The sequence below is a fragment of the Silurus aristotelis genome (assembly GCF_946808225.1).
Source record: "Silurus aristotelis genome assembly, chromosome: 1".
NCBI classification, from domain to species: Eukaryota; Metazoa; Chordata; class Actinopteri; order Siluriformes; family Siluridae; genus Silurus; species Silurus aristotelis.
Window position 1 is genome coordinate 42313574 of NC_139574.1, and position 16162 is coordinate 42329735.

The following is a 16162-nucleotide window of genomic DNA, read 5'->3' on the forward strand; positions in this document are numbered from 1 at the left end:
TACTGATAATAAATTAATAAAAATAGATGCTATTTCAAATGTAGTAAATTTATATATGGAGAGGTTTGAGAATGTTGATGGAGAAGTATAGAGAAGGTCAGAAGGAGCTGCATTGTGTGTTTGTGGATTTAGAGAAAGCGTACGACAAGGTGGAGAGAGGAGTTGTGGTATTGTATGAGGAAGTCTGGTGTGTACATGTATGAGGATAGTGTGACAGCAGTGAAGTGTGCAGTAGGAACGACAGACTGGTTTAAGGTGGAGGTTGGTCTGCATGGGGTATATCAGTAGGAGAATGCTGAGGATGGATCCACCAGGAAGGAGGTAAAGAGGGAGACCAAGAAGGAGGTTTATGGATGTGGTGAGGGAAGACATACAGGTAGTTAGTTTGAAAGAGGCAGATGACTTCCGGAAATCCAACAGGGGGAGACATCTACCATTCAACATCAATGGAACTGAGGTAGAGCGAGTCTCCAGCTTTAAGTTCCTGGGAGTTCACATCTCTGAGGATCTGTCCTGGCAGCAGAACACGTCAGCTCTGGTAAAAAAAAAAAGCACAACAACGCCTGTACTTCTTGAGAAGTCTCAAGAAATCTTATCTGTCCCCGGGGATTTTAACGAGTTTCTACCGCTACATCATTGAGAGCATCCTGACCAACTCCATCACTGTATGGTACGGAGGCTCCACTGTGTGTGAACGTAAAGCACTGCAAAGGGTGGTCCAAACCGCCCAACGCATCACTGGCACCCAACCACCTGCCATTGAACACCTTCACCACAGCAGATGTCTGCGCAGAGCTCACAACATTATCAAGGACTCTTCACCTCCCAGTCATAAACTGTTTAACCTCCTTCCATCACGAAGGAGATACAGGAACTTACGCACCAGAACCAGCAGGTTCAGGGACAGCTTTTTTCCATCCACCATCACATTACTGAACTCTACACTACACCGCTAATCACTACAAAACAAAACACAAAACAAACGACTGTATATAACCTCTGTACAATACATGTACATACTACATAGTATATCTTTTTCACTCCTTAGTACATCTGCACTTTTTTATATCTGTATGTATCTTTATCATTACTGTACATTCTGCCCAACATTTCACATTCATTTGTGTGTATAATGTATGTGTATATATTTATATATATATATATTTTTATATATATAGTAGACTGTTTATTCAGCTTGCTACTCCTTAAATGCCATAATCTTGTGATCTTGTAACCTTTCATTTCTGCACATTTTTCTTAATTACTGTACGCCTTCATATTTATTCACTGTACTCCTGAATGTCCACACATCTCTGCACTGAAATAGCCTTTATATTTATTCACTGTATATATTTTCATATATACCACTTGCTGTAAATATGCTAGATATTTATCTGCACTTTTGCACGACTGCTACATTTTGCACTTCTGGTAGATGCCAAACTGCATTTCGTTGCTGTGTAGCTGTACTATGCAATGACAATAAAGTTCTATCTATCTATCTATCTATCTATCTATCTATCTATCTATCTATCTATCTATCTATCTATCTATCTATCTATCTATCTATCTATCTATCTATCTATCTATCTATCTATCTATCTATCTATCTATCTATCTATCTATCTATCTAGAGGACAGGGGGAATGGAGACGGCTGATACACTGTGGCGCCCCCTAATGGGAGAAGTTGAAAGAAGAAGAAAAATAAAGAGTATAGTATATTGTGGATGATCTGTTGCATTGTTATGTGCAAAAGTGCATGATCAGGGGATTTTTGAAAGAACAGTACTCGCATGTGAATGCTGACAGGTGCCATTTCAAATCCCCAATTTTTCAAATAAAATTCTAATATTTCTCTAAAATATCGGTTTCTGTAGCGGTGGATAAATAATGATGGTATTAAGAGGTGGATTGGTTCAGTTAGGAAACCACTGAAGGTCAAGGTGTGAAATCCACAGCAGCCACTGATCACACAGATCTATATATATGTTTTCAAAGGAAATTGTGCCATAAACCTTTTCATGTATCTTCATTTTCTTTCGGCTTCTCCCATTAGGGGGCGCCAGATCAGATCATCCGTCTCCATACCCCCCTGTTTTGTACATCCGCCTCTTTTACCCCAACCACCTGCATGTCTTCCCTCACCTTGTCTTCAAAACGTCCTACATGCGCTGTCCCTCTAATAAACTCATTTCTAATCCTGTCCATCGTCATCACTCCCAACGAACATCTCAACATCTTCAGCTCTGCTACCTCCAGCTCCACCTCCTGTCTTTTACTCAATGCCACTGTCTCTAATCTATACAACATCTCAGGTCTCACCACAGTCCTATAAACTTTCCCTTTCACTCTCATAGATACTCTTCTATCACAAATCACTCCTGCTATCACTCTTCTCCAACCACTCCACCCTGCCTGCACTCTTTTCTTCACTTCTCTAACACTCTCCATTACTTTGCACTGTTGACCCCAGGTACCTGAACTCCTTCACCTTCTTCACCTCTTCTCCCTGCAACCGCACCACTCCACTGTCCTCCCTCACATTCACACACATGTACTCTGTCTTACTGATACTGACTTTCATTCCCCTTCTCTCCAGCGCTTACATCCACCTCTCCAGGCTCTTCTCAACCTGCTCACTACTCTCACCACAAATCACAATATCATCCACAAACATCATAGTCCACGGAGACTCCTGTCTGACCTCGTCCTTCAACCTGTCCATCACCACTGCAAACAGGAAAGGGCTCAGAGCCAATCCTTGATGCAGTCCAACCTTCACCTTAAACCAGTCTGTCGTTCCTACTGCACACTTCACTGCTGTCACACTGTCCTCATACATGTCCTGCACCACCCTCACATACTTCTCTGATACACCAGACTTTTTCATACAATACCACAACTCCTCTCTCCACCCTGTCGTACACTTTCTCTAAATCCACAAACACACAATGCAACTCCTTCTGACCTTCTCTATACTTCATCAACATTCTCAAAGCAAATAATGCGTCTGTGGTGCTCTTCCTCTGCATGAAACTATTCTGTGTTTCATCACAGATGGTCACCTCTTCTCTCAGCCTGGCTTCCACTACTCTTTCCCATAACTTCATGGTGTGACTGATCAACTTAATTCCCCTGTAGTTACTGCAAGTCTGCACATCTCCCTTATTCTTAAAGACCGGTACCAGCACACTCCTTCTCCATTCCTCAAGCATCCATTAATCACCTCTGTTTCCTTCACCTACATGCCCATTAAAGTCTGCCCCAATCACCAATCTTTCATTCCTAGGTTCACCTTCTACCACTTCATTCAACTCACTCCAGAATTTTTCCTTCTTCTCCATCTCACAGCCCACCTGTGGAGCATAAGCACTAAAGACATTTATCATCACGCCTTCAACTTCCAGCTTCACCTTCATCACCCTATCAGAAACTCTCTTCACCTCCACTACACTCTTACTGTACTCTTCCTTCAGAATCACCCCTACACCATTTCTCTTTCCATCCACACCATGATAGATCAGTTTAAACACCTCCAATGTTCCTGGTCTTACTCCCTTTCCAGTTGGTCATATCATCATATCAGCTCCCTCTCTCCCTTTACCAGTCATAGTACCAACATTTAACCTGAACTTCCACTCTCCTACACGTCTCCTTTCCCTGCTGTCTCTGTAGACGTCTTCCTCCTCTCCTTCTCCTCCTTCTGCCAACAGTAGCCCAATTTCCACCGGTACCCTGTTGGCTATCGATACCTGTGGTGGTCGTTGGTAACCCGGGCCTCGACCGATCCGGTATGAAGTTCTGATTCATGATCCGCATATTTGATTTGGCACATGTTTTATGCTGGATGTCCTTCATAACGCAAACCTCCACATGTATCCAGGTTTAGGACCGGCACTAAGAGTGCACTGACTTGTGCAACTCTAACGGCTGGGATTCACAGCAGTATAGTGTGCAGTAGGTACGACAGACTGGTTTAAGGTGGAAGTTGGAAGAGTGATAGCAGGAGTGATTTGAGATAGAAGAGTGAATAGAAATGTGTAATTTACCTTTAAAGAGCAAAAATGTATACAAAAATATCTACAGTATTTGTATCTACAATACAAATAAAAAGACATTGAATTGAATTGAAATTCAAATAAGTCACTCTCGGTCGTAAAGAAACAGCTCCATCTTGTGGCAAAAAAGTGTAACGGAAAAAAAAATCAAACGTAACCCAAACTTTCATCATTTTTTAAATAAGTATGGAAATATAATTTATTTTATTTATAAAAAAAAAAATCAAAATACACATTTTTACATATCACTAATGTATTCACAACATCAATAGTCATAAGGTCCATACATAGTAAAAGTAACAATTTATGGATAAAACATCATGTGGTTGCATTCAGTCATATAGATATATCATTTATAACAGGGGTGTCAAACTCAGGCCCCCGGGCCAAATCTGGTAATTATTTTTGGCCCGCGAGTTCATATCAAATGTGTATTAGAGCTGCCCGCCAGTATATAGCGCATACACCGCTAATACTACAAATCCCAGAATGCTTTGATAGTGCGCGGGCGCGTCAGTCGAGACCGCTGAAAAACTCATGGCTGAATTTACCGACTTTAAAGCCCAGAAATGCAGATTTGAACTGCTCAGTAATCCGTTTGTGGTTGACTTAGAAAGCGCACCAACCAACCTCCAAATGGAGCTGATTGAACTCCAGTGTAGAGATCCTCAGATCAGAGCCTAAACCCAGACATGATGCTCAGCTCAGAGACTAAACCCAGACATGATGCTCAGCTCAGAGCCTAAACCCAGACATGATGCTCAGCTCAGAGCCTAAACCCAGACATGATGCTCAGCTCAGAGACTAAACCCAGACATGATGCTCAGCTCAGAGACTAAACCCAGACATGATGCTCAGCTCAGAGACTAAACCCAGACATGATGCTCAGCTCAGAGACTAAACCCAGACATGATGCTCAGCTCAGAGACTAAACCCAGACATGATGCTCAGCTTAGAGCCTAAACCCAGACATGATGCTCAGCTCAGAGCCTAAACCCAGACATGATGCACTTGTATCTGAGAAGAGATGCAGGAATCTGTCTTTAACCAATCAGAGTAAATCAGAGTGTAATGTTTTTGGTTTAAAAAAAAAAAACAACCCTCAAAAGTAAAAGTTGTATGTAAAAGTATAAAAAAAAAATAGAAGAAGAAATATATATATATATGATTATTACATTTTTTAAATAATATTTTTCATAAAATTGGAGGTGAAAAACATATATATATCTCCTATACATCCTATATGTATACAACAAAATCTCGAAAATAGGATGTAAAATTATATAAAATCATTCTAAAAAAATAATTTATTTATTTATATTGTTTTTGCATTTACACCCTTTAGAAACAGTTATGAAGTTTTGGTTTTTTTTCGTTACACTTTATTGCCACCAGATGGCGGTGTTTGCTTTGAAACCAGAGTGACTTCTTGGAATAAGCAGGGGAAAAGTCTTATAACATCACAGCTCATTTGCATGAGAAATAATTAAAAATAATTAAAAAAGATTTTTTTTTTTTAAAGGCATTTGAATTGGGATATGCAAATGAGCTGTGATGTTATAAGACTTCTGCCTATTTCCCAAAAGTTGAACCGAAATCCAATGAAGTCACTGTGGTTCCTAAAGAAACACCTCCATCTTGTGGCGAAAAAGTGTAACGGAAGAAAATCCAAACGTGTTTATGTGTGGAAATATAATTTCTTTTATTTATAGAAAAAATCAAAACACACATTTTAACATATCATTTTATCCCCAATATTAGAAAGAAATTCTATAAATAAATGGTAATTAATACCTGCACAATCGTGTAGTGCAAAAATAAATAAATACAAATAAATCAATAAATCAATAATTAAAATGACATAAAATTAATACAAGAACCTTGTAAACAAACGGGTCTCAGGTATGGAATTCCCAAGAGGCCATGCATTGACTTAATTTTTTTGTGTGATCTCTTTTGTGAATTAAAAACAGAAAAAATTGAATCCTGTCATTAATAAAGTGGTGAAACATTCAAAATGGAACAGAATCTGCAGTTTTATTTTGTTCTCCTGGTTAAGACATTGGACTTTTGACCAGAAGGTCATGAAGCACCAAACTAAGCTGCCACTGCTGGACCCCTGAAACCTGGATATGATTGGATTTAAAGCTACAAATGAAAGGAACCTTTTACATTTACATGAATGTTTTGGGCGTTTAGGGTGTGTTTGGTATATTTGGGGGTGTGTTGAGCATGTTTTGGGTATTTAGACGTGTTTGGGTTTTTTGGGGGGGTATTTGGGATATTGGAGTGCTTGTGGCGTAACCCAGCCATTAGGGGGGCACAAGCCAGTGTACTCTTAGTGCCGGTCCCAAGCCCGGGTAAATGGGGAGGGTTGCGTTAGGAAGGGCATCCAGCGTAAAACATGTGCCAAATCAAATATGCGGATCACAAATGAGAATTTCATACCGGATCGGTCGAGGCCCGGGTTAACAACGACCGCCACAGGTATCGTTAGCCGACAGGGTACCGGTGGAAATTGGGCTACTGTTGGCCGAAGGAGGAGAAGGAGAGAAGGAAGGCGTCTACAGAGACGGCAGGAAAAGGAGCAGTGTAGGAGAGTAGAGGTTCAGGTTGGTACTTTAAATGTTGGTACTATGACTGGTAAAGGGAGAGAGATAGCTGATATGATGGAGAGGAGAAAGGTAGATGTGTTGTGTGTTCAGGAGACCAAGTGGAAAGGGAGTAAGGCCAGGAACATTGGAGGTGGGTTTAAACTGTTTTATCATGGTGTGGATGGAAAGAGAAATGGTGTAGGGGTGATTCTGAAGGAAGAGTACAGTAAGAGTGTAGTGGAGGTGAAGAGAGTTTCTGATAGGGTGATGATCGTGAAGGTGGAAGTTGAAGGGATGATGATAAATGTCATCAGTGCCTATGCTCCACAAGTTGGCTGTGAGATGGAGGAGAAAGAAAGATTCTGGAGTGAATTAGATGAAGTGGTAGATGGTGTACCTAGGAAAGAACGATTGATGATTGGGGCAGACTTTAATGGGCATGTAGGTGAAGGGAACAGAGGTGATGAGGAGGTGATGGGTAGGTATGGTTTTAAGGAGAGGAATGTGGAAGGGCAGATGGTGGTAGATTTTGCTAAAAGGATGGAAATGGCAGTGGTGAACACGTATTTTAAGAAGAAGGAGGATCATAGGGTGACGTATAAGAGTGGAGGAAGGTGCACACAGGTGGATTATCTTCTGTGTAGGAGATGCAACCTGAAGGAGATTGGAGACTGTAAGGTGTTGGCGGGGGACAGTGTAGCTAGACAGCATCGGATGGTGGTCTGTAGGATGGTTTTGGAGGCGAAGAAGAAGAGGAGGAAAGTAAGGTTTGAAAGAAGAATAAGATGGTGGAAACTGAAGGAGTAAGAGTGTAGTGTGAGGTTCAGGGAAGAGGTCAGACAGGGGCTTGGTGGTGGTGAAGAGGTGCCGGATGATTGGGCAACTACTGCAGGAGTGATGAGGGAGGCAGCTAGAAAAGTACTTGGTGTGACATCTGGAAATAGAAAGCAAGACAAGGAGACGTGGTGGTGGAATGAGGAAGTGCAGGAGAGCATTAGGGGAAAGAGATTGGCAAAACAGAAGTGGGATCAACAGAGTGATGAGAAAAGTAGGCAGGAGCACAAGGAGATGCGGCAGCAGGTTAAAAGGGATGTGGCGAAAGCCAAGGAAAAGGCATATGAGGAACTGTATAAGAGGTTGGACACTAAGGAAGGAGAAAAGGATTTATACCGATTGGCCAAGCAGAGGGACCGAGCTGGGAAGGATGTACTGCAAGTTAGAGCAATAAAGGATGGAGAGGGAAATGTGTTGACTAGTGAGGAGAGTGTGTTGAGAAGATGGAGGGAGTATTTTGAGCAGCTAATGAATGAGGAAAATCAGAGAGAGAGAAGGTTGGAGGATGTGGAGTTGGTGAAGCAGGATGTAGATAGGATTAGTAAGGAGGAAGTGAGAGCAGCGATTAAGAGGATGAAGAATGGAAAGTCGGTTGGACCAGATGACATACCGGTAGAAGCGTGGAGATGTTTAGGTGAGATGCAGTGGAGTTTTTAACCAGATTGTTTAACAGGATTCTGGAAGGGGAGAAGATGCCTGAGGAATGGAGAAGGAGTGTGCTGGTACCGATCTTTAAGCATAAGGGAGATGTGCAGACCTGCAGTAACTACAGGGGAATTAAGTTGATCAGTCACACCATGAAGTTATGGGAAAGAGTAGTGGAAGCCAGGCTGAGAGAAGAGGTGACCATCTGTGAGCAACAGTATGGTTTCATGCCGAGGAAGAGCACCACAGATGCCTTATTTGCTTTGAGGATGTTGATGGAGAAGTATAGAGAAGGACAGAAGGAGCTGCATTGTGTATTTGTGGATTTAGAGAAAGCGTACGACAGGGTGCCGAGAGAGGAGTTGTGGTATTGTATGAGGAAGTCAGGTGTGTCAGAGAAGTATGTGAGGGTGGTGCAGGACATGTATGAGGACAGTGTGACGGCAGTAAAGTGTGCAGTAGGTACGACAGACTGGTTCAGGGTGAAGGTTGGACTGCATCAAGGATCGGCCCTGAGCCCTTTCCTGTTTGCAGTGGTGATGGACAGGTTGACGGACGAGGTCAGACAGGAGTCTCCCTGGACTATGATGTTTGCAGATGATATTGTGATTTGTGGTGAGAGTAGAGAGCAGGTTGAGAAGAGCCTGGAGAGGTGGAGATATGCGCTGGAGAGAAGGGGAATGAAAGTCAGTAGGAGTAAGACAGAGTATATGTGTGTGAATGAGAGGGAGGGCAGTGGAGTGATGCGGTTGCAGGGAGAAGAGGTGGAGAAGGTGGAGGAGTTCAGGTACCTGGGGTCAACAGTGCAAAGTAATGGAGAGTGTGTTAGGGAAGTAAAGAAAAGAGTGCAGGCAGGGTGGAGTGGGTGGAGAAGAGTGACAGGAGTGATTTGTGATAGAAGAGTATCTGCAAGAATGAAAGGGAAAGTTTATAGGACTGTGGTGAGACCTGCGATGTTGTATGGATTAGAGACAGTGGCATTGAGTAAAAGACAGGAGATGGAGCTGGAGGTAGCAGAGCTGAAGATGTTAAGGTTTTCGTTGGGAGTGACGAAGATGGACAAGATTAGAAATGAGTTTATTAGAGGGACAGCACATGTAGGATGTTTTGGTGACAAGGTGAGGGAGGCGAGATTGAGATGGTTTGGACATGTGCAGAGAAGGGACATGAATTATATTGGTAGAAAAATGCTGAAGATGGAGCCACCAGGTAGGAGGAAAAGAGGAAGGCCAAGGAGGAGGTTCATGGATGTGGTGAGGGAAGATATGCAGGTAGTTGGTGTAAAAGAGGCAGATATAGAGGACAGGGTGGTATGGAGACGGATGATCCGCTGTGGCGACCCCTAATGGGAGCAGCCGAAAGAAGAAGAAGAAGAAGAAGGAGTGCTTGTGGCGTGTTTGGGGTATTTGGGGCGTGTTTTGAGTATTGTGCTGCGGTCGGAGGTATTTGGGGGTGTTTGCGGTTGTTAGAGGTATTTGGGAGTGTTTGGGATATTGGCATGCTTGAGGCGTGTTTTGGGTTTTTGGCGGTGTGTTGGACATGTTTTGGGTATTTGGCGGTGTTTGGAAGAATTTGGAATGAATTGGGAGAGTGTTTTTGGATATTTGGGGGTCTGGGCGGGTTTGGTGGTATCTGAAACCGTTGGGTGTGGGTGCGACCTCAAGAGGGCGCCAGTCCACCGTTATTAACAGGCTCTACTGCTTTATGCGCGTTACAGGATGAAATGTGGAAAAGAATTGTCAATTTATTATTGTTAATATTAATATTATTATTGTTGATATTAGTCTGTAAATGTTAATACGTACTGTTTTTTCCTTTATAATTGGAGATTTGCTTATGAAGCTTTATAGAGGTGTTAAAAAAAAAAAAAAAAAAACACGCACCGCGTTCAAACGTGTAATAACGTCATCACAAATGGCAATAGTAACGCGTGTGAATCACGTGATCACATGGCATGCAAATATAGTTTTGTATTAAATAGTGAAAACTGTCTTTATAGAAATTCACTATTAACCGATTGTTTTTATTTGTTTGAACTCATCAAACTTCTGAAAAAACAACAACCGAAAAAAACACCTGTCTGCCTCTTCGCAGTGCACATTAAGCTCCTCCCACTGAGCATGACGCGCCAATAGGAGGATCAACAGCACCGTTATGCAAATTACTTCCGCAATACAACCCCGCCCTCAGAGCGTGATTCGACAGAGCCGGGCATGGGGTTATGTAAATGAGATGAAGCCCCGCCCTCTGCACCTGATTAGGGAGTATTTGATGGAGCTGTAGCGGTTCTGGAGAAGTTTTTCCGCCTGGGATGTAGGATGTGTGTTTGTGTGTGAGTGTGTGTGAGTGTGTGTCGGATTGCGCTCTGAGGATTTAACCTGCTGTCGGGGATTTTCACCTTTTTTTTTTAATTTCTTCTTTTTTTTTTTTTTCTTGTCGTAAGGAAGCAGGTCCAAAGATGCCGCGCTCGTTTCTGGTCAAAAAGCATTTCAACTTCTCCAAGAAGCCCAATTACAGCGAGCTGGACTGTCCTACAGGTAATCAGCACCATCTGATCTTTTAATCCATGATTTCCCTTTGGAACCGATCTTCCAGAACGCGCTCGGAACGCGCACTGGTCACGTGACCTGTCAGGACCACGTGAACAGCAGTGGGCCAGGGTTCCCGAATGAAACCATGAAACCAAAACTCCATGCAGAAGAGTTCTCCTGCTGAAAGCTCTTTGGGAGGGTGTAGAAATCTGGTGTGGAAACAATCTTCACCACTCAGCAGGTCCACTCAGAGCTCACCTTCAGTAGGACCCTGTTCCCCAGGGAACCTGGTGCACCTTTGATCCCTGGTCTGAGACATTTCTGGGTGAAAAAAATGTTGGTAAACTTTGTTGAAGGAAATAAAGTAGTGCAATGTGAAAGACCCTTCATTTAAATACACAGGGGAAAAAGACAGGAGGATGAAACCCCTCACTGCTGCTGTCCTGCACATTTAATGAGAAGCTTCTACCAGGAAGCTTGAGGAGTTAGTGTATATGGAGTAAGGGGTTAAAGTGTGTAGTGTGGAGTATAATGTATAGTGTAGATTGTGTGTGTAAAGTGTATAGTGTGAGTGTAGAGTTTATATTCTGGGATTCATCATGGAGTAAGAACAGGAGCTTTGAGGATGGAGTTGGACTCAGGACTACTTTTCGCTTCTGATCACCGTCACTGCACCCCGCAACATCGTATATCTGTAATAAATGGACATTCAGTGAAACCCAGATGAGGACGGGTTCCCTCTTGAGTCTGGTTCCTCTCAAGGTTTCTTCCTTATGCCGTCTCGGGGAGTTTTTTCTCACCGCAGTCACCACCTGCTTGTTCATCAGAGACAAACTTAGACATAAAGAACATCTTATTCCTTTTTATCACCAGGTTAATCACTTTTGATAAACAACCACATCTGTGTCTGCTTTGGGACAAGCGCAATAGAAATAAAATTGAATTAAATATTGTGAGTGTACAGCGTGAGGGTATAGGGTATAGTGTATATATTGTGGTGGGTATAGTGTATATTGTGAGTGTATTGAGTGGAGGTATAGTGTATATTGTGAGTGTATAGTATATGTTGTGAGTGTACAGAGTGGGGGTATAGTTTATATTGTGGGGGTATAGTTTATATTGTGGGGGTATAGTTTATATTGTGGGGGTATAGTGTATGTTGTGAGTGTATATTGTGGGGGTATAGTGTATATTGTGGGGGTAAAGTGTATATTGTGAGTGTATCGAGTGGGGGTATAGTGTATCGAGTGGGGGTATAGTGTATATTGTGAGTGTATAGTATATGTTGAGTGTATATTGTGGGGGTTTAGTGTATATTGTGAGTGTATCGAGTGGGGGTATAGTGTATATTGTGGGGGTATAGTGTATATTGTGAGTGTATTGAGTGGAGGTATAGTGTATATTGTGAGTGTATAGTATATGTTGTGAGTGTACAGAGTGGGGGTATAGTTTATATTGTGGGGGTATAGTTTATATTGTGGGGGTATAGTGTATGTTGTGAGTGTATATTGTGGGGGTATAGTGTATATTGTGGGGGTAAAGTGTATATTGTGAGTGTATCGAGTGGGGGTATAGTGTATCGAGTGGGGGTATAGTGTATATTGTGGTGGGTATAGTGTAAATTGTGAGTGTATCGAGTGGGGGTATAGTGTATAGAGTGGAGGTATAGTGTATATTGTGAGTGTATAGTATATGTTGTAAGTGTATAGAGTGGGGGTATAGTGTATATTGAGTGTATATTGTGGGGGTATAGTGTATATTGTGAGTGTATCGAGTGGGGGTATAGTGTATATTGTGGTGGGTATAGTGTATATTGTGAGTGTATATTGTGGTGGGTATAGTGTATATTGTGAGTGTATCGAGTGGGGGTATAGTGTATATTGTGAGTGTATCGAGTGGGGGTATAGTGTATATTGTGAGTGTATCGAGTGGGGGTATAGTGTATATTGTGAGTGTATTGTATATGTTGTAAGTGTATCGAGTGGGGGTATAGTGTATATTGTGAGTGTATCGAGTGGGGGTATAGTGTATATTGTGGGGGTATAGTGTATATTGTGAGTGTATTGTATATGTTGTAAGTGTATAGAGTGGGGGTATAGTGTATACTGTGAGTGTATAGTATATGTTGTAAGTGTATAGAGTGGGGGTATAGTGTATATTGAGTGTATATTGTGGGGGTATAGTGTATATTGTGAGTGTATAGAGTGGGGGTATAGTGTATACTGTGAGTGTATAGTATATGTTGTAAGTGTATAGAGTGGGGGTATAGTGTATATTGAGTGTATATTGTGGGGGTATAGTGTATATTGTGAGTGTATAGAGTGGGGGTATAGTGTATATTGTGAGTCTATAGTATATGTTGTAAGTGTATAGAGTGGGTGTATAGTGTATACTGTGAGTGTATAGTATATGTTGTAAGTGTATAGAGTGGGTGTATAGTGTATACTGTGAGTGTATAGTATATGTTGTAAGTGTATAGAGTGGGGGTATAGTGTATATTGTGAGTCTATAGTATATGTTGTAAGTGTATAGAGTGGGTGTATAGTGTATACTGTGAGTGTATAGTATATGTTGTAAGTGTATAGAGTGGGTGTATAGTGTATACTGTGAGTGTATAGTATATGTTGTAAGTGTATAGAGTGGGTGTATAGTGTATACTGTGAGTGTATAGTATATGTTGTAAGTGTATAGAGTGGGGGTATAGTGTATATTGTGAGTCTATAGCGTAGAGGTAAAGTGTCTATTGTGAGTGTATAGCATGGGGGTGTAGTATATAGTGTGAGGTTATAGTGTGAGTGTATAGTCTGGGGGTATAATGTATATTATGAGTTTATAGTGTGAGTGTATGGTGTATATATTGTAAATGTATAGTGTGGGGGCATAAGGTATAGTGTGGGGGTATAGTGTATATATTGGAAATGTATAGTGTGGGGGTATAAGGTATAGTGTGAGTATAGAGTGTGTGTGTGTGTGTGTGTGTGTGTGTGTGTGTGTATATATTGTAAATGTATAGTGTGGGGGTGTAGTGTGGGGGTATAAGATATAGTGTGGGGGTATAGTGTATAGTGTGGGGGTTTAAGGTATATTGTGAGTATAGTGTGAGAGTATAGTGTATATATTGTAAATGTATAGTGTGGGGGTATAAGGTATAGTGTATATATTGTAAATGTATAGTGTGGGGGTATAAGGTATAGTGTATATATTGTAAATGTATAGTGTGGGGGTATAAGGTATAGTGTATATATTGTAAATGTATAGTGTGGGGGTATAAGGTATAGTGTATATATTGTAAATGTATAGTGTGGGGGTATAAGGTATAGTGTATATATTGTAAATGTATAGTGTGGGGGTATAAGGTATAGTGTATATATTGTAAATGTATAGTGTGGGGGTATAAGGTATAGTGTATATATTGTAAATGTATAGTGTGGGGGTATAAGGTATAGTGTATATATTGTAAATGTATAGTGTGAGTGTATATTGTAAGGTATAGTGTATATATTGTAAATGTATAGTGTGGGGGTATAAGGTATAGTGTATATATTGTAAATGTATAGTGTGGGGGTATAAGGTATAGTGTATATATTGTAAATGTATAGTGTGGGGGTACAAGGTATAGTGTATATATTGTAAATGTATAGTGTGGGGGTATAAGGTATAGTGTGAGTGTATATTGTAAGGTATAGTGTGGGCGTATAGTGAATATTGTGATTTGTACATTGTGGGGGTATAATGTACAGTGGAGTGGGTTAGAGCAGCTTCACGTTGGAGTGGTACAGCGATGAAATGTCATACAGGTGTTTGCTATCTGCATCCATAAAATAAATCATGTTCATTGCTAAATGTTGATGCACACGTTTTTTGTTTGTTTTTTTCCTGCAGCGTTCGTGTCTCAGCAGCTCCTTAAAAGCCTGGTGATGCCCGTGATCCCGCAGCCAGAGATCCTGAGCCCGGTCATGTACAGCCCCATCACCATGTGGACGGCGAGCGACTGTCCCCCTTCGCCTCTCCCCACCGACCTGTCGCCTGTGTCGGGATACCCCTCGCCCAAAGACGGCCACGAGATACCGAGGAGCGACGAGGACGAGCACGAACATGAGCACGAACAGCCGGCGTCCTTTACCTTCACCACCACCACCAGCCCGAGTGGCGGCAGCGGCGCCTCCGACGTGACCGAGAAGTTCCGCTGCGCCCTGTGTCACAAGTCGTACTCGACGTACGCGGGCCTGCTCAAGCACAAGCAGCTGCACTGCGAGGCGCATGCACGCAAGGCGTTCAGCTGCAAGTACTGCGAGAAGGAGTACGTGAGCCTCGGCGCGCTCAAAATGCACATACGGACACACACGCTGCCGTGCGTCTGCAAGCTGTGCGGAAAGGCGTTCTCGCGACCGTGGCTGCTCCAGGGACACATCCGCACACACACAGGTGAGGGGAAACAAAATATAAGGGGAACGCTGGTCAAAGGTTCAATTCTTAACAAGTGTGTGAGACGGTTGCGTTTTGTTTTTCAGGCGAGAAGCCGTTCTCGTGTTCCCATTGCAGCAGGGCGTTCGCCGACAGATCCAACCTCAGGGCTCACCTGCAGACGCACTCGGACGTCAAGAAGTACCAGTGCAAGAACTGCTCAAAAACCTTCTCCAGAATGTCACTCCTGCACAAACACGAGGAGTCGGGATGCTGCGTCGCTCACTGACGCCCCCTAACCCCCAAAATAACCTACACAGACTGCTCTGGGAAAAAAATTCTTCATGGTGCCTTGAAACCAAAAAAAAAAAAGCAATATTTGTCCAAATATTTTCACACGCAGTATTTTTTACCATTTTTTTTATATGATCATGCGCTCCATCATGTGCTTCCTATTTGTAAATTTTTTTTTTTTACCTATAATTTTTTTTTCCTTCCTTCTGTGTACTGTAAGAAAAAAAAAAGTTTTCTCAACACAGGACGAAACCGCCGAAAGTCCCGTATCCGATCCCCGTACTGGATGTGTTTAGAAACCAAAGACTTCTAGGATCAAATAAAGCCATTTTCTGCAGAGGGAACAAGTGCAAAGTATTTAAAAAATGTACAAAGACAATCAGCGTTTTTTTTTTTTTGTTTGTTTTCTTTTCCTCTCAGAGCTCTGTAATCGTTTATTATTTTTTTAAATACATATCTGAATGTACGTGTGACTGAAATGATTGTATATTGTTTGTACGTATACATTTAAATGGAATGGGTGATTATTTTTTGTATGTGTTCCCTTTTTTATACACTTTCTAAATAAAAAAAAAAAAAAAAAGTTCCTTGCGATTTTTAACTTTTTTTTTACACTGATGTGCTAGAAGCGCCTTGTCGCGTACCAACGCGCCACCTAACCGAGGCCTTTTCCGAAAGACGAAAACCCCCGCAGAGGCGTCAAACCCTGGCGCGAATTACAAGTGGTGTGTTTTAACTTGCTGTGACAACGCTGGCGCTTGTGCTCTCGTTTCCACGGCGGTCACGTGACTCACCGGGCG

The 16162-nt window shown here is 42.1% G+C and overlaps 1 protein-coding gene across 1 annotated transcript; it reads left to right on the plus strand.

Moving 5' to 3' along the window:
* The first annotated feature begins 10273 nt into the window (after window positions 1-10273).
* On the plus strand, window positions 10274-15921 carry snai2 (snail family zinc finger 2). Its single transcript, XM_083557955.1, has 3 exons — window positions 10274-10670; window positions 14547-15089; window positions 15176-15921. The coding sequence occupies exons 1-3, from the start codon at window positions 10592-10594 to the stop codon at window positions 15355-15357; spliced, it is 804 nt and encodes a 267-aa protein (XP_083414081.1). The 5' UTR covers window positions 10274-10591; the 3' UTR covers window positions 15358-15921.
* The last annotated feature ends 241 nt before the right edge of the window (window positions 15922-16162 follow it).

Bases quoted from the DNA above. Each gene is read 5' to 3' on its own strand.
- snai2 (XM_083557955.1), top strand. From the start codon at position 10,592: ATGCCGCGCTCGTTTCTGGTCAAAAAGCATTTCAACTTCTCCAAGAAG. The intron at 10,671-14,546 runs GTAATCAGCACC...TTTTTCCTGCAG, and splicing joins CGAGCTGGACTGTCCTACAG to CGTTCGTGTCTCAGCAGCTC. The intron at 15,090-15,175 runs GTGAGGGGAAAC...TTTGTTTTTCAG, and splicing joins ACACATCCGCACACACACAG to GCGAGAAGCCGTTCTCGTGT.